This window comes from Leptopilina heterotoma, unplaced genomic scaffold, assembly GCF_015476425.1.
Source record: "Leptopilina heterotoma isolate Lh14 unplaced genomic scaffold, ASM1547642v1 Lhet_47, whole genome shotgun sequence".
NCBI lineage: Eukaryota > Metazoa > Arthropoda > Insecta > Hymenoptera > Figitidae > Leptopilina > Leptopilina heterotoma.
Window position 1 is genome coordinate 858646 of NW_025111098.1, and position 19326 is coordinate 877971.

Here is a 19326-nt window from a genome sequence, read left to right on the forward strand (position 1 = left end):
ACGTAATTGACGTTTATAATAATTTAAATTGTTTACCATTATGCATCTAATTCAAATTTATTAAAATTTCAAAAAATACTTGATAAATTTCAAATTCAAATTAACTGAACTTGCAATAAATTTTGTGAAATAAAAAATGTTACTAAACTTAATTTAGAAATTGTTGGAAACAATAATTTTAGAGGAGTAATTAAAATTTATATCAAGTAAATAGTTACTAACAATTTTTAAAATTGTCTACTACTTATTAATCTGATGGTTATGTGGGAGGCCAAACACAAATGATTTTATTTGTTACTTTGAATAATAATTTTTAGCGTTTTGAAAAAATTTATAAAAAGTAGTAGAAAATTTAATTAATTTCTAAATTAATGTCTCAGTTTTTACACATTCACATTAAGAGAAAATTCATTATGGAAGAATTTAACTGTCTGTAATTTTTGAACGAATTTATAACTTATAATTTTGAGTTGTTTATAATCATTTTTCAAATTTAATCAAAAATATTATTATAAAGTTAATACTGTATAATAATATTATTGACGTTAATATATTAACTATTATTTGATTAGGCGAGTCCTGTAGCTATTATTTCTAAATAATTACAGCGAAAATGAAAATAATAAACAGACACGAGTAATGTAACGTATTTGTAGTTTAATTTCTTATTTTATGGTGCTGGGTCAGTAGTTGCACAGACTACTGCTGTGGAGGACATCTGACGACTGTTGTTGTTGCAAATTCACTAAACTTCTTATCAATAGGAACTCTGTCATCATAGAGAGTTGGAGCTTGTAAGATGATACCTGCCGTTCCAACTAAAACTGCCAATGTAAAAATCCACAAAAATAGTCTGTCAAGGACCATGGCTACATATTTCCAATCTTCTTTAACCTGGAAAAATAAATTATCAACTTGAAAATATAGAAAACAACTTACTTATAGAAAGGTAAAATGAAAGTTTTTTATGTAAAATATACGCATTATGAATTATTTTATGATACCCGTTTAACAGATTAATTTGCTTCTCTTTTCAGTCAGGTCTATAGTTTTAGGATGGATCACACCATTAATTCTGCATGTCGTAAACCTTCATTATAACATAAGTTGTTCATGAAAAATTAATAAATTAATTTTTAAAACAATTTAATTACATATTTTTAAACTTAACATAAAACAATTATATGACAGTTAATATAAAGTAAAATTATTAATTTTATTTTAATTGATCGACTAAAGTCTAATTAAATGTCACGATCGCTAAGTTTGGGTCAAATTGCCCTAGTTGTCTTAACAGTGTGACAAAAAATGAGTGTGTCAACGGAAGATTAATGAGGTCACAAGGAAGGTAGTAGGTACATAGAGTCGCACAGAGTTCCTGGCTTTGCTACTAGAATTGCTTTAAGATTGACTGAAGCATCCACCTCGAGGTTATTGTATTTCTCAATAATTTTACGATTATTCAATGTTTGTATAATTATGCAGTTTGGTATATAGACCATTTTAATATTCAAAGATTCGACGGCATTCAGAATACACTTTTTTCTTTGCTAATAGGCAGAAAAGAATAATCTACACTTTTTAAAGCATGAATGGAACTTGGAAGCTTCTTTAACGTTAAGAAAGTCTTTTGGTATATGATTTATCTAGATCTGTTTTTCTGTATAATCGTAAATGGATATTTTGCATGTAAGGAAATTCTATGAAACAATAATTTAATCTCTTAGATATACTCACTTTATCATTGTACAAAATTTTTTAGGATATTAATAAATATTAATGTTACTGCTACCTAATTTAACATTCTTATTACTTATGTTATTTTGTTTTCATTTATCAATATTGGTAAGAAAGGCGTTTTATAATTTTTGTAAGGCATATAAATATGTAAATAAATTTAATGATGACAACGGCATAAAATGAATTGTGTTATTGTAAGACGTTAAAGTGTTCCAATTATTATTATTGAAAGGATAAGAACATCATCGACAACATACGAAAAAACTAACAGATGGAGCTAAATGTTTACCTGCTTATAGTAAACTGAGAAATTCTTCATGCACTACTACTTTTGAAGAAATATTATATAAGTGTTTTTAACAAAAATAATTGCAGGTTTATCAATCAAACGTTTCATTTTGCAAGAGATAAGGAGCTACTTGAAAAAAGCCCTGTAGCAGACTTTCGATAGGCTGCTGCTCAGTGAACAATAAATATATTCACGTTCTAGGAGCATTCCTAAAACGTTTCATGTTTGCAAAATTAACATTTGAAAAAATTTTAATGTTCTTAAAATTTGTCTAGAACATTAAATGTGTTAAATGTTAATTTGTCAGATATGAAACGTTTCAAAATCTTAATAGTAATACTTACAATATTGCACTTTTACGAATCACTACCTTTTCAAAATATTTGTATCAATGAAACGGACAGAATAAGAGGGTGAATTCTGAGAAGAGATACCAGGATACGTTCCCCTTGCGGAAACTTCCTGCTATCTTGGTGAGATACATTGACCTCCACGTCCGAACTTACAATGTTCACGTGCCCTTGGATATCATGGACGTCGCATCAATGCTTCGGCAATGCTATAACGTCTATGTAACTAACGGAGACGGTTCAGGGTCTATCTTGGCCAGATGGTAGTTCCCTATTAAGTCCCGATCATCACTCGATACGGGACAAACATCAAGTATGAGCGATTGTAAAAACATGGAAGAGTTCCTGCGGGGTAATGCTTCGGCTGTACCCGTCACTGGTTCCGATCGTCAAGCGCCTGGCGTGAGAATTGTGGTCAGTGGCATAAGGATGCAGGAGGGTAATAACGCTTTGGTGGTATCAAGAATTGGCTTAGAGTAGATAGACGAAGAAGTACGAGCATTGTAACAGGTCAAGCCAGCTGCATTTCTGTCTTTAGTAATTCTTCTGCGATTGCATTGCTAGCTGTAACGAAGATCGAGATGAATGAATTAGGCTGCGGGAGAAAGAGGCAGCGAGCATTCTGAAAATGGAAGAATTTTCTTTAGCAAGATGCTAAAGTCCTGAAAAATCCAGAAGAATGTCAATATGACAATCAAGGATGGATTCAAAAGCTTAACATCGTTCATACAGGATGTCAAGAAAAAGCACGAAGTAGCGATAAAAAAAAGATGAGAAGTTCTACCAGGGATTAACTTGGTCAGAAGAAGCACACACGGACCGAAACCTGAGACGTGACCATTTTAATGCAGTAATGCTAAAAAACGTCTTGCGAAGGGCATAAAGAGGAAGAAGGAAGACAGCCAAAACAACGAACAACAATAATCGTCAAAGTGCTTGAGAAAACTACATTCGCCAAAGTGCTGAAGAAAGTTCGTGAAGAGGCTGACCTGGAGGCTATTCAGACAAGGGTTGTAGGAGCTTTACTCACTAAAAAGGGAGACCTCCTTATTAAAATTAGAGAGCTTTCAAATAAGGCGTCTTTCACCGAGGAGGTGACAAAGGTTATTGGAGCTTTAGGTATGACAGACCGGCAAACTAATCTGGAAATCCGCGATATAGATGTTTTTACAGAAAAGGACCAAATAATCGAGGAGTAAAGCTCGATGTCGCGGTCACCAGTTAAGAAGAGGCTGACAACCTGGAGAAAATTGGACACGTTAAGATTGCTTTCGTGTCCTGCAAGGTCAGAAGAAGATTTGTGGTCACAAGGTGCCATAGGTGCCTTGATAGATAGGTCAGCTGTGTGCTTCAAGCGCGGAGAAGCCGTCCAAAAGGTAGCAAATTGTAAGAAGAGCCGAAGCTGCTTCTTATGTAAAGAAAAGTGCGGCGATAAAGTTGATGTCAACCATGTCGCAGGCTGCGGTGGATGCGAAGCCTTCAGTTCGGCCCTTGAGAAAGCCAAAAAGACTCTAGCTAGAATGAGAATAAATAGGCCAGAACAAAAGCGGTACGGAATGGTTGCGCGAGTAACAAAATAAGAACTTCTCCCATGAAGCTTAAAGCCAATAGGTAGTTCCGTCGGTTGAAGAATAGTCCAGATTAAGATAAGAGTGGTTTCAGTGGGTCGACCAAAACAGGAACGGTCACCCCCATATATCCTGGGATTCTTCATTCAGGTATCTGAATTTACAGATTTTTTACTTCCGACTACAAAAAAAATAATCAGAATAAATTTTTAAAATATTTTATTTTTTACCTTTGTAGAGTCCTCTAGCATTTTTGTGTGTTCCGCTATAAACCTAACACAAATGCAGGATCTGTGGATTTCCGGTGGACATCTGGAATGTGAAAATGTAGGAGTACTTCGAAGCGCAGGGTTTTTAAACTCCTCGATGGCTGGTTCTGCAGCAATCGAGAGATCTTCACATTCAGCATGAAGTGGAAGTGGTGGTAAAGGTGGTCCATGAATCTGACAGCTTCCTCCGAATCGAGCACCATCAGCAAGGCTAATTATAAACATTAAAAATAAATTTCATTACTGCTGCGAATGTTAAAAATATTATGAAATACCTTAAACAAATATTGTGTTTTTTAACCAAAAGAAACATTTTTTTATTAATAAAAGTTTGTAACGAATGCATCCTATATAGCATATATGTGCTTGATCTTGTATTTAAAATTTTTTCTGTGATGCTGTTTGCTATTAAATAAAACAATATTTATAAAGGGCCAAAAGTAGATAAGTACATTTTTTTTAAATTTTCACTTTGTATTTTCCGGTGATGATAATTAAATTTTCCTAAACAGTCATCGCTACTTTAAAAAGAATTTGTTAATAAAGAATTATATTATTTTAGTAATGTTTGGACTTAAACAACAAAATTAAAAATGATAGTTGGTTTACAATTTACATAGAAGAAATCCCTATAACTTTAAAATTCATTAGTTACGATTCACTTTAAGTACTAATAAGACTTTTAAGTCCAATAAATATTCTGATATAAATAATTCAGTATATTTGTTCTATTTTGAAATTAACTATATTTGTTATGAATCAAATTACATATATGTTTAAATTTCTGGAAACAGTAAAATGTGAACTTTATTTTTGTCCACTTACTCCTGAACTGAGAAATGTCTCTTTAGTTAACAAATTTACAATATGAATACTATCTATGTACATGTTCCTTTCTGAATATTTAATTTATTAATTATTTTATTTGAAATCTAAATTGATTCAGGTTGTTTTGCGAGCAAAAAATTTTTTAAAAATCTATAATTATTTCTTTTAATTAAAAAAAATGTGAGTGACAAAGTTTAACAAAAGTTATTTTAATAAGAAGAGATTCATCACCTCGAAGAAGTCAAATCTTCTTTCGAAACAGGACGACTGTGGAATCTTCCAGGCGTAAGATGCTCTTCACTTTCTTCATGAGTTCCAGGATGGTATGGGTAGTAGCAAGTCTTTTCTTTTCCTCTTACGGTTCTCATAAGAACTCGACCCGACGAATAACTGCAAATGGATTCAACAAAATGAAAATTTTAACATTCACATAGAGTGTCTTGTAATTAAGTTTTCCCAAAATTTTATAAAATTGAAAGTATTATCGTCCTGTAAAATCATATCTAAAATTCATATATAATATTTACTTATTCTTCTTGCAATTTTTAATTAATATTAAATTCATAATCTAGTTCGTGTTATTAAACTTACCTAATAAGTACTGATAATAACATATTTTTAGTTTAAAAAAATATAGTTTTTTCATGATGCATGAAAAATTATCGTTGCGTTACCTATTGCGGCGCTCATAGTTAAGTGATGCAGTGGGAGCGTTCACATCTTATTATTATATATTCCGAGCAAAAGCTTTCTTTCTCGTTTCATTTTCAGAAGTGTTTAATGTAATAAAATTTTTTGAATAAAAATGTATACGTATTTATAATTAAGAGTCCCTATCAAGAAGGCTAGAGACAGGAGGTGAAACTTCGGTAGTGGGGGTATGGGAATGGTGAGTCGCTAAGCTGTTTATGGTCAGGCGTTATCTTTCAAAAAAGTCTCCGCTGCAATAGACTTCTGCGCATCTAACCTGCAAATACAATATGAAAAAATTGTTGTTGGTTTTCAGTGTTGTGTTTATTTTTCTTTTTATTTCTTTTTACACATCACGTTTTCGGCATTTTATAACTATTTTAATAACACTAAATTAATGCACTAAATTTACTAATCACTTGAATCATTTATATGCGTATCCGTTTTGACACAACCATTAACCTCAAATTGAAAGCATATCATGTGTGAAACACACAGTATAGAAAATTTTAAATGTGTGAGTGATGTGCAGAAGCACCGCGCCGACGACTTTTTAAAATGAAACGCTTGGTTAAAGACAGGCTGGTGACTCATCCTCACTACCGAAGTTTTACCTCCTGTCTCTAGTCTTCTTGGTCCCTATCAAAGAACCGGTTATAAGTTTTTAAGACTCAAAATTCTCGACTTCTAAATAAAAAAAGGATTTAAAATTTTAATTTCTATAAATAATTTTGTATTGGTATAAAGATTACCCAAATGTTTCTCAAAAAATTGGGATTAAAAACAGTTTAATTTTTCATTTACAGAGCAATGATTTCGAGCTTAAGGAGGAATGGTATAGAAATTTAAAACATTCAGAATCTTTTGATAATTTGGGAAATGATTTGCTTTTATATAATAAAATTACCCACCAAATTTCAGAATTTTTCACTAAATAGTTTACAAGTTAAAAATTATTTAATTTAACATTACCTCTTATGGAGAAAGCACGAATTTGCATGTTTATCATTAAAAATTTAATACTTAAAACATTCAGAATTTTTAGTAAAAATTGTGTCTTGAAGGTCAAGATTTATGCTTTATTAATGACGAAGGTTCTTTTTTATTCACTAAGTAGTTAAAAAGTAATTAATTAGTTTCTGGAAGAAAACTAATTTTATGACAGACAAACAGAGAAAACTTGGCAACAGTGCATATAAAAACTCACATGTGACAGCTGTTTAGTGGTACATAGAACCAAGAGATGGCGCCAAAGGTATCAAAAATGACAAATTTTCATTATTTTTTACCACATAAATGCAAATCATAACACTTGACACTGTTACCAACGATCAGAAAACAAACTACTTGCATGGCGACGTTGTCACGATTATACGCTGATTAAAAATTGTTATTTGACAATGTTTATAATTAATAACATTAATATTACAGCATAATAAGACACATATATACGTAATAATAGCATTTTTTCAAAGTTAGCAATGGAATACTCGATAAATCCGAAAATAATTTTTAGAAAATTTCAGTAACTTTTATTTTCTTAGGTTTTAAATTCGTACAGACAGTAACAAAAATTATTTTCTGCTTTTATAAAAAAATGTAATTTAATAAATTTATTATATTTTCCTTATTTAATATATACTTTTTAATATTCATTGATGTCTACTTTTATGATTTTAATAAGAAAAACTGCTATATGTAGCTTAAATAAAAAAATTAAAAATTCCCCTAAATGTCACAAACTTTTGGCCCGATTAGGTATACCATTCCTCCTTAAAAAACTTATGACCAGTTCTTTGATAGGGACCCTCAATTGTGGTGAAGCACAATTTTCAAGAAATACCCATTTCCAAAGAAGTGTATCGGGGATGATGACGATGATTGTAGCCTTGGAAAAGGTTAATTGGTACTATTTTTCAAGTCTCAATGATTTTGTGGCCTTGAAATGCCCGATTCGTACTTTTTTCAATTTTAATTGATTTCGTGGCCTTGAAAAAGGTATATTGCTATTTAGATTCTTTTAATTTTTGTGACCACACTGAAAAAATTTAAAGACAGATGCTCTCCTTGTAGAGAAAATTGCTGTCTTTTATTTGAGAGAGCATCGCACTCTACCATAAGAGACCGCAATTCCTCTCCTGAAAGCGAGTTGCCATCCTTCTAAACGATCAACTGTTGTCTTTTGCCGGTTTCCCGCAGTTCTCTTTTCTCGGGTCATTTGCTGCTCGGTGAAATAAATGTTTATATGCGTGATTGTGAATAAATTTATATATACGAGCATATCTTAAGTATATCACAGATATTAAAACTAATTTTAACTACGTTAATGATAAAAGGTAAGTTTGATTCATTAAATTTTTTGTAATTTTTGTAAACATATTTTCAAAATGAAAGAATGAGATTTAATGTCAATTATACACTACCGTCCACGAGTATCAGGACGATTACACTCGACTCTATGAAAAAACATGCCATCACTTTTTCAACCATATCTCGGAAATAAAAGGAGATACAAAAAAAACTTAAATACGGTTAGAAAGCTGATTAAATTTTGCATAAAATAAGCCGTCTTCGAAGTCATTTCGTTAACTATTTGATGAGTTGTAGAGTGAGAAATAAATAAAAAAAATGATAAAATTTTCTCATTTTTGTCTCTTGACTTCAACTTTTTAAAAAATCAAGAAAAATTTAGATAAAATGTTTCTAAAAAGACAGAAATCTTCGTTAGAATTTCAGCTTTAAAATATGTCTTCGAAAATTGAAAAAGGTTAATCGGTCTTCGATATATCATTAAAAATGTGAAGCCGTGTTTCGACCGATTAGTGCATTGAAATTTAACTGTGACGACTCGATTCTGGCTTCGCGCGGCAGCAAATGAGAGAGACAACAGAGACGAATTCATGCGGGGGAACGATGAACTTTCGAGTTTCTTTATATTACTCGTGAAACATCATTATTTATTATTCTCCAGAATAAATTCGTCCTTGTTTTTTCTCTCATTCGCTGCCGCGCGAAGCCAGAATCGAGTCGTCACAGTTGAATTTCAATGCACCAATCGGTCGAAATACGGCTTCACATTTATTAACTTTTTTTAATTTTCGAAGGCATATTTTAAAGCTGAAATTCTAACAAAGATTTCTGTGTTTTTAGAAAAATTTTATTTAAATTTTTCTTTATTTTTTAAAAAGTTGAAGTCAAGAGACAAAAATGAAAAAATTTTATAATTTTTTTTTATTTCTTTCTCACTCTACAACTCAACAAATAGTTAACGAAATGACTTCAAAGACGGCTTATTTTACGCAAAATTTAATCAGCTTTCTAACCGTATTTAAGTTTTTTTGTATCTCCTTTTATTTCCGAGATATGATTGAAAAAGTGATGGCATGTTTTTTCATAGAGTCGAATGTAATCGTCCTGATACTCGTGGACGGTAGTGTAGGTTATGTATATTATTGTGTTTTACCGCAGTTCTTTGATAATTTCCATTTATTTTCTAATGGAAAATTCTATGCGTTTGTTTTGGGCTTGATTTAATTTTTAATATAATTAATGGCACGCATTCTTGTAAAACTTTTGCATGAAGATTTTTAATCATTGATTTCGCAAGTTTGGATAAGATGGAAGTCGTAGTTTCGGTGTTCAATTGAAATGAGTGTTCAAATAACGAATGAAGTTAAAGATTCTTCTTCGGCAACAAATAATTCTTCTCAAATCGGGACTAATGTTATTGAATCAAAAGACATTCCAAGTATATTATTTCAATTATATTTGATTATGCATTTGAAATTACAAAATTTTTATTATTTGGTTATGATTCATTAATTGTATTTTTTAACTTTCAAATTTTTAGATCGCGTATTTTATAAAAATAATCGATTATTTCGGTTTTTAAATTCGAGCGACAATTTAGAAAGTCAGATTATTCTCGGAGAATATAAAATAAATAAAGAGTAACATTACTCGAACTTAAAAAAATGACTATTTTGAATGAGTTGAAAGAAGATCCGTTGACGTATAAGTGAGTTTATGTAAATTATATATTATTATATTAATTCTTAACTTTAAACACTTGAAAATAAATGTAACAAATACCTACTAATAATTTATTTGCTGTATTTTAGACAAAACTTCCCGGTATAAGGTAACATAACCTTAAAAAAATTAATTTTCATCTAAATTGTTTTGAACGTTGTTTTTATCAAATTAATAATAGAAAAATTTGTCAAAAAATGCAGAAGTAAATAAAAATAAATAAAATGAATTCTTGCTTTAATTGTAACGAAGCATTTCGTTATAATTTCCTTTCTGGTTATTTGGGTTATTATGGATATTTGAATGTTCGCGGGGATCTCGTGATTGGTCCTGAGACTTTGTGTTTCGTTTTGTGCGGTGTTTCCAGCGTCCAATCGGTGAAGCGGTTTAGGAGTTCGTCCACTGGATCTTTGAGGGAGCGTCGCATGGGGAAGCCGGCCAGCGTGATTACGATATCAATTACCTTTTCGATAGTGTTATTCGGATCGTGTTTCAGGGTAATTTTGGAAGTCAATTGTTTCTTGCCGTGAATATTAATTACCGTATTCCCAAGTGTAACTTAATAATTAATAAATTCGAGAGTTAACAATTTCAGTGTTATTATTATTATTAATTGTCTGTGTGTTGTCTAAATTGTTGCTGCTTTGTGATCAACATTGGTAAGTCCGTTTTATTTAATGGAAACCTGTCACTTTGTCTCGCCGTCGTCGCATCAGTTGGTTTTGGGTCCAAAGCGGAATCTCCCTTAAGGTTTAAATTAGTAAAGTGTAACATTGTGCAGTTGATGCAATTTCAATGTTGTTGAAATAATATCTGTCACATAATTTAAGAAAATTATATTTAGTATAATTTAGACATGCATGTGCCTTTTTTGTTACTTGTCGTCATTGTCATTATTGTAATCATTGTTTTTCTTTCTATTTAATAAGTTTTTTAAAAAGAATTTAAACATTTATCTAAACTTTTTTTGCAAAAGTTATTTATATAACTTATGAAAAGTAAAAATATTATACTTTACAAAATATATTAATTTTTTTGTTTACAGACTAAGTACAAATACATTTCAAAAACTTAGTAAAGAAATCATCAAGTTATTTCCCACAGAAGACAAAGACTTGTTTTTCATACCGCCATGTAGAAACGAAGAAGGTGAGGCAGTAGAAGCACGTGGTTGCCTTTATAATTGTTATAAGTTTATTAGGAGGAAATTAAAATCATCTGGAATTCTTTTTAACTCACCACCAGACGAAAATACTACCTTTGTTTCTAAACAAAGTACTATTAAAGGTTACATCAATTCAAAAATTCTAAACTATAATATTAATTCAGGACGTAATTTCTTATTTCTTAATTTTTTTAATAGGCTATGAGGAATCAGTTAATTGTCTGACAAATCCTCGCCGATGGCTGTCCACTACCGAACATTATCGATGTCTTTGACGTGCTGGGAGAAGCGGATCCACTGCCAAATGTCAGAGATTTCTTTGAAGTTGAGTGTCCAATAAGACAAGGTGCGCATCGATGTTCATAGCTATAGGTATACTAAAGTATGATGTAGTATATCTATAGCTATGAACATCGATGCGCACCTTCTCTCACATTGGAGACTCAACTTGATGTGCTGGGAGAAGTGGATCCACTGCCGAACATAATTGATTTCTTTGATGGGCTGGGAGAAATGGGTCCACTGCCAGACATGATTGATTTCTTTGATGAGTTGGGAGAAGTGGGTTTGCTGCCAGACACGACTGGCATCTTGTATATGTTCGGTAGACCTTGCCGTGGTGGCGGGGCTTTTCACTAAAGGACAGCCAACAGGGTGGTTCCCTGACTTTAAAACCAAAAACATTAAGTAAAAAAGAAGAAGAGTACCTGCGGGGTAATGCTACGGCTAAATCCTTCACTGGTTCCGATCGTCAAGCGATTTCGAGCGTGGGGACGGTGGCCAGTGGCCCAAGGATGCAGGAGGGCAACAACGCGTTGCTGATACCAAGAATTGTCTTGGAAAGAGTAGATAAACGAAGAAGTACGAGCAGCGTGACGAGTCAAGCCAGCTGCATTTCTGTCTTCAGTAATGCTTCTGCGATTGACATTGCTAGCTGCAATGAAGATCGAGAGGAATGCATTAGGCTGCGGGAGGAAGAGGCAGCGAGCATTCAAAAAATGGAGGATGAAGTCAGCAAGATACTGAAATCCTGTGAGGTCCAGAGGAATGTCAATATGGCAATCAAGGATGGACTGAGATGCATAACATCGCTCATATGGGATTCTTCCTGGTCGGAAGAAGCACGCAAAGACCGAAGGATGAGACGTCACTGTTTCAACGCAGCAATGCTAAGAAAGGTTGTCTTGGAAAGTCAAAAGCGGAAGAGAAGTGGTCCTAAGTTTGTGAAGGACACAAAGAGGAATAAGGAGAATGGATCTCCTAAAAGGACTGGAGGCATGGGTATCAAGTTGGCACCAAAGTCGAATTCAGTTAAGGATAGAAGACAGCCACAACAACGAACAACAATGATCGTCAAAGTGGCTGAAGGAACATCATTCGCGAACGTGCTGAAGAAGGTTCGTGAAGAGGCTGACCTGGAGGCCAGCAAGACAAGGGTTGTGGGCGCTGTGCCCACTAAAAAAGGAGACCTTCTTATCAAAATAGGAGGACTTCAAGTAAGGTGTTGTTCACCGAGGAGGTGACAAGAGTAATTGGAGCCCTAGGTAAGGTGCAGATGGCGAACCGGTGAACTACTTTGGAAATCCGCGATATGGATGCCCTTACAGAAAAAAAAGACGTACTGGGTGTCCTGGAGAAAATTTCTACGGTACCAGCAGGAAGTAGGAAGGTGACGGTTCTTGGACCGAACAAGCGAGGAGCAAAGCTCGCTGTCGTGGTCACCAGTCAGGAAGACGCTGATAAGCTGGAGAAAATCGGGCACATAAAGATTGGGTTCGTCTCCTGCAAGATAAGAAGAAGAAGAACTATGGTCACAAGGTGTCATAAGTGCCTTGACTACGGCCATATAGGTAGAGATTGCCAAGGTGTAGATAGGTCGGCTGCGTGCTTTATGTGCGGAGAAGCCGGCCATAAGGCAGCAGATTGTAAGAAGAGCTCATGTTGCTTCTTATGCCAGGCACAGTTCGGCGAGAAAGAGAATATCCAGCATGTCGCCGGATCAGGTAGTTGCAAAGTCTTCAGAACTGCCCTCGAGGAAGCAAAGAAGATTTGTCAAGGAATAAGGAGGAAGTAAGGCCAGAACAAGAGCGGCACGGGAGAGTCGCGTGAGCGACTTAATGGGACCTTCACCCACGAAGTTCGAAGCCAATAGGTAGTTCCGTGGGTTGAAGAATAGTCCGGATTAAGACGGGAGTGGTTTTTAGTGGGTCGACCAGAACAAGAGCGGTCATCCCCACATAACCTGGGATTCCTTTATCCAGGTATCTAAATTCACTGATTTTCCACTTCCGACTACAAAAAAAAATTGTCTGACAAATGCTAATCAAGATCAGTACACTTCTACAGAAATTATTTGCCAATTGGGAACGGTAATCGTGACGTCATCAAAACAAAATGGCCGGAGAGAATGGGTCGTTTCAGCGTCAGCTGATGACAGACAGATAGAAAATAGCAATTTGAAAACGAAATAATTTGAAAATGCGGCTCTCCTTGTCCGAAATATATGCTTTTACAAATTCGACACCCTCAAATCGAAATTTTATTGAAGGGGAAAAACTTTTAAATGCTCAGCATGTTATTTTCTGTGGCAAAATAAGTGAAACTTCTCAGACAACAAAATTTATCGCGTTTTGTTTACAAACTTCCAACCTGAAAGAAAATCCTCATGAAATAAGTGGATTAGTGTCAGCAAGTGGTAAAATCGAAGACATGATTTGTTCTTGCAAAGCAGGAAAAAGCAAAACATGTAAGCACAGTGTGGCTGTTTCTGCATCTAAGCAGTTTAGTAAATTATTTTTAGGTTATAAAACGATCCACTGTAAAAAAAGGTATGGATTTGTTAATTAAACTAATTTCGTTACACGCTTTTGTCACGAATTTCATTAAAGAATTATGTGATATTATTATATTTATATGCTCAGTAAAATAATATTAATAATTTTGAGGTTAGAAACATACAAGATTTTTTGCTAGAGCACCCGAAAACTGAGCAAAAAATTTTACTTTTAGATTCCTTAGGAGTAAATTCTACTCCAGACTCCATATTTATATCTTTATTACTTAATTTTCTATAAAAAATCAAGGATATTTTATTACAAATATACTCTTGTTTACATCTGTCACATGTATTTTGATTGCCAACGACCCATTTCTTCTTGTTCACACTTTTGGCACCAGATAGCGTATCGCAGTTTAACCGTTCCCAATAGGAGCAGACCTTTGAAAAAAGGAATAAAACACTTTCAGAGAAGAAGAAGAGCAACTTAACGGTCAGCGCATACATTCAAAGCTTTCTGTGTTTACACTCGTCTATTGGAATACAATTGGTAAGTTTGATAAATTCATAAATTAAGTTTAATAAAAAATTTAATTACTTTTATTACGTCTGGGCTTGTATTGACAAATTAGTATACGATAGAAGAGCATACGCACCCGTTTCTAAGTTCGTTGTAGATGTGAAGAAAGTCGATTGCGAAAAGAAAAATATAAAGAAAAGAAAGTCAACTGAGACAATTTAAAAAATGTGGTCGCGATTGTTAGAAAATCTGTGATTACCGACAGTATTTTTTTTATTTAATGTTATTTGTATAAGGAAGAAATGTGATATACATTAAGATTTCTTTTTAAAACAGAAAAATTTTGCGTAATCAATTCGTAAAAACATTTGTATTATACTGTAAACTTTACTCGTTTAATTTAAAGATTTAATAATGCCAAAACCAGAATGAATTTGATTTTCTTTATAAACATAATTTTAAATTTTCTACTTTAATTATATAGCGATCCGGTTTTGCCGAGAAAGATTGTTCAAACCCTCGTCGATTTCAGGACTAATTTTCTTCGCAATTTATTATTGCCAGCGTTAAAAGAAAAAATTATCGATATTTGAAGAAAAGAAACACCTCTATTGAAGTTCCTTTTAATGAAATCGATTAATGTTTCGAAAAATACAGTAGACTATTTGTTTTAGTGTGAACTGAACATAAGAGATTTAATTTATTGAAGAGAGAAGGTTTATTTGACTTTAAAGAATTCGTGATTGGTCAGGACTTTGTTGAAGAAATTGTTGATAATGAGGTACGGTTAGTTGTTTTTATTTATTTACCTAATATTTATAAATAATTATTCCAAAGATATAAATTACAGTTCAATTTCCTAGAAATTATTTTGAATTTAAGTAAAATCTTTTATTCAAAAAATCTTTTTATTTGATATAAAATATTTATTTTATTATTTAAAAAATTAATTGATTAAAAATTAATTTATTGTTAATTATACTTTATTAATAAGTTTAAAAAAAGTAAAATTTAACTTTAATGTGCATTTTACTTATATATAATGTATAACCTATAAAATAATTTAATATTAATAATTTTTTAAATAATGTTTTTAATTAATATGTTTTTATTTATTTAATATTAATAAATAATTAATACTACTACTATCTAACCTATAAAAGTGACAGCATCTGCATTTCACTATGCGCCAGAGCAGCATAGTGCTTTAAATTTTTTCAGTGCATGATAGCATATTTTAATATCTGCGATTAATTGCAAGAAAGGATCCGTAGCCTTTCCAACAATCGGTATGTATTTCTGTCCTGACAACTACATGTTTTTTAATTAGTTCAGTTAAAGTGTTTTTATCTCTTTTGTTGTCAGGACAGATTTCCAAACGATAGTTGGAAGGGTGTTGTCTCTGAATCATTCCGAGGTTCCAAGAGCCTTCCACCACTTGACCTCTCTCGTATTGCCGACGACCGATTGTACATTCGTCGATCTCGACGATTTGGCCCACACCTCCAATGCGACCCTCTTCTTGAGGAAGAATGCAGACCTCTCTACACAAATCACAAAGAGATACGGTCCGCAATTGTTTCGCTTAAAACTTCTTGATTTTTAACAATACTACTTTCCCTCATAGTTTGTTTAAAATCAAAGTTTACAGAGAAACAATATGTCAAGAGCGTACAGGATGCCGCAGAAATTCGACACTGCTCAAACCACGAATTTTCAGCGAACGTTTGAGTATGTCGATATTTTTTTTTGACAAACAAACTGAATACAAGAGAACTCTGATTCGTTCAATGATTTAAATTTTTTATGCTTTTAACAAAATCGGCTTCTTGGGATAAGTTCTATTTCTCGTAACCAATCCAGAAAGATTTTTCTGCTCTGTAAAATGTTACCCAAAATGAACAAATTATATTTTTTATCCATTTTACAAAAAGAGGAACGGAAACTACTTTAGATAGTTAAACAGAAAATGTCTTTGGAAATGTTTAAATATTTTTAGCAATATCGTCGTTATTAAATAGACTTAGCTGTGAGAGAATCAAAGAATGAGAGAAAAGTGCATATGAAGTTAAAACTTCCCATCAACAGATTGTACAACTGAGAACAGATTCGGCACAAGGAGAAAAGTGCAAACGATGTTTCAAAATGAACTACGTTCGTTTATAGTAGAAGGCTCATGGATCCTCGAAATGATTCAGACAGGAAACCTTTCTAAACTAACGGTTGGAAATCTGTCCTGACAACAAAAGAGATAAAAACACGTTAACTTAACTAATAAAAAACATGTAGTTGTTAGGACAGAAATACATACCGATTGTTGGAAGGTTACATTGACTAAGACCAGTGTGGCTATGTTCACAAAACTGTGAATCATTCCGACGAATTCGTGGGCTCCACTACTGGAGCTCACACTCAAAATGTGGAATCTTCTTGGAGATGGATACGAAGATGTCTTTCCAAAGGAGGCGTTTGCAAGAGCAACCTGGCAGATCATCTCTGTAAATTTTTGTGGCGTCGAAGGGTTTTTAAATTGAATATGAACCCTTTCTTGCAATTAATCGCAGATATTGAAATATGATACCCTGGTCACAAAAATTAAAGGAGTCTAAATAGCAATTGGCATTTTTCAAGGCCACAAAATCATTGGAATTTGAAAAGGTAGTATCAATGTTCTCTCCAGGGGTCTTTTAAAAAGCTTTTCTTGAAGAGCACATTGTTGGAGGGGGGTCGGGTCTGGTTTCAGAACTTTACTTTTTTTTTTTTATTAAAAGTGAGTAATTTAATTAATATTTGTTTTCTAGAAGTTAATAGCAAAAAACAAATTTTAAAAATGCTCCAATTTTCACAATCATTTTCTTTATCAGCGCATCAAAATACGTAAAAAAACCGTATTTCGTTAAAATTGGATGTCTTTATAAGTGAAAGTTTATTTTAACCAGTTTTTATGGTATTTCATGGTTTTTTACATGTTTATCACAAAATAACAGATTTTAGCAAATAATGATTAGAACATAAAATGTGTACTTTTGTCGGAGGTAACCGCTAATCGGAAGTACACCTGATTGCTGAAATAACCAATTACAACATTTTTTTGTATAAGTACACGTCTTGAGAGATGTGATTTTCGTGAAATCTAATTTAGAATGATTTTGCGCACGATTAATTGTCAGCCTATTTCACGTAGTCAGCGTCCCTTTTCTAATCTCTTTAAAGGCCGTTTCTTGGGGATAAGAAAGAAGGGTTCTTTCCAATATTACGAAGAAAAAACGGATTGATAATGTTAATTTTCTTTTAATGATTTATGCTCTTGCACAGTGTGCCAGGAAAATTTATTTTTGGCCAAAATTCATAATTTTCAAAAAATTTAAACTAGTCAAGTATGGCATTCACTGTTTTCGGGGACAACCATATCGGAATAATTATCTTAAGAATAACACCTGACTCTAAACCAAAGAGTTCAATTGACGTCTAATAGATGTCACTAATTGCTGATATAGTCGAAATCTTCCTTAATCAAAATATTTAATATTTCAAACACCGGAGGAAGATGACCTTTAAAGGTTAGTTCATAAAAATGGTCAAGACGTATTGGGAAGTAAAATTTTCCGCTCTTTCCTAATCAGGGGTCAAAAAAATTAAATATTGCAAAATGAAATGTTTGGCCTTGAGTTGAATTTTTGAAAATTAACATAGAATTTGTAATCAGCGATATCAAAAAACTCCCGAGTAACAAAATGTAGATGAATTCAATAACATTTTGGTATTTTGAAAAATAGTGACCGAAACTTTCAAATTTTCTTTCATATTTTTGCACTACTTCTTAAGAAAATGGATCCTCAATTTTGACTTTTTAAAATCTGTCATAAGATTAGCGAAAGCAGACTCTAAGTCTCCCTCATATGATAACAAGTTCAATAAAAATCTATTAATTTAAAAAAAAATTTGTCCTTTATATTAGATCCGTGATTTTTAATTTTTAAATTATCAATCAACGATTGGAAAATGCAAAGAAAAGAATTTATAAAAGAACAAGCGATATCATTTTCAAAGTAATACCCATAGCCTTGTCTTAGGTAAGGTGAAACTCCATACTATGCGCGTTAACAGTAAATTGTCATTTATGCAGTCAAATATAAAAAGGCGCAAGAAATTAAAAAATGAAATACATAGAAGAAGATAACAGAGTTTTAAATTTAATATTATTTTTTAAAAATAAGTTTTAAATTATTTAACATCGAGTATTATGAAATGTTATGAGGAAACGGCAGAGCTCATTAGAAGTAAAATATTCAAGTTTTGAAAATAATGTTCTATAAAAATGTGGAATTATCTATTTTTTAAAATAATTTTTTGTTTTAAGTTATATTTCTTAATGTGAATGTAAAGTTAGAAGAAGAAAAAAATGATATAATTCAAATATTATCACGTTTTTTAAATTTTTTTATATAACATAACAGTGAGATATTTAATTGTATATTTCATGTTTAATCATGTTCAAAGTATGAATGATATAATTCTTTTATTTTTACATTGTCTACTGTATCTAAATAGCAAAATAATGTTTTACTATAGTTCATAGATAAGTTGGTTTTTGACCAAAATTTGACGTTCCTGGTCCACTGTGTCTTGTTTGAAAATTTCGTTTGGTTGATTGTTGTTCAGAGGACCGTTTCGCATCACGGCATCAGCTTGGCCCGATTTGATTTGAAGGATATTTGAGAAAAGCTGCAGTTGTAAGTAATAGAGAAATTTTTTGATGGAATTTGATGCTTGGTCAAAAATTACATTACTAAACCGAGTTCATATACTTAAACTCCGGTTAGGAAAATTTGTGTAACTGGCTCTAAAGGTTTATATTGATGAGTTTTTCGGCATTCATATGGTGTTAACACCAAGATTATCTTGATTGAATTGATCCAAAAGAATGTTCATGAATATTAATGGTGACAGGACTTTTGTTATTTCGTTGTTATCACCGACTGAACGTTGAAAACAGCCTGCAGTGCACGATTATTTTGGTGAACAGTGTGAAAGTATTTTATTTCATTCCATCTGGGACAGGAAGGTGTGTGGCATAAGGAACAAGTCACAATTAAGAT

The 19326-nt window shown here is 32.5% G+C and overlaps 1 protein-coding gene across 1 annotated transcript in view; it reads right to left on the reverse strand.

Annotated features, from left to right (window-relative positions):
- Positions 1–255: 255 nt before the first annotated feature.
- The window catches only part of LOC122507381 (acetylcholine receptor subunit alpha-like), a 210354-nt gene continuing 191283 nt past the window's right edge, over positions 256–19326 (reverse strand). The window contains exons 10-12 of the mRNA XM_043620051.1: positions 5276–5434; positions 4178–4427; positions 256–894 (exon numbers count right to left, since the gene is read on the reverse strand). Of these exons, the coding sequence (XP_043475986.1) occupies positions 700–894; positions 4178–4427; positions 5276–5434 (604 nt within the window). The 3' untranslated portion in view covers positions 256–699. The remainder of the gene's footprint in view (positions 895–4177; positions 4428–5275; positions 5435–19326) is intronic.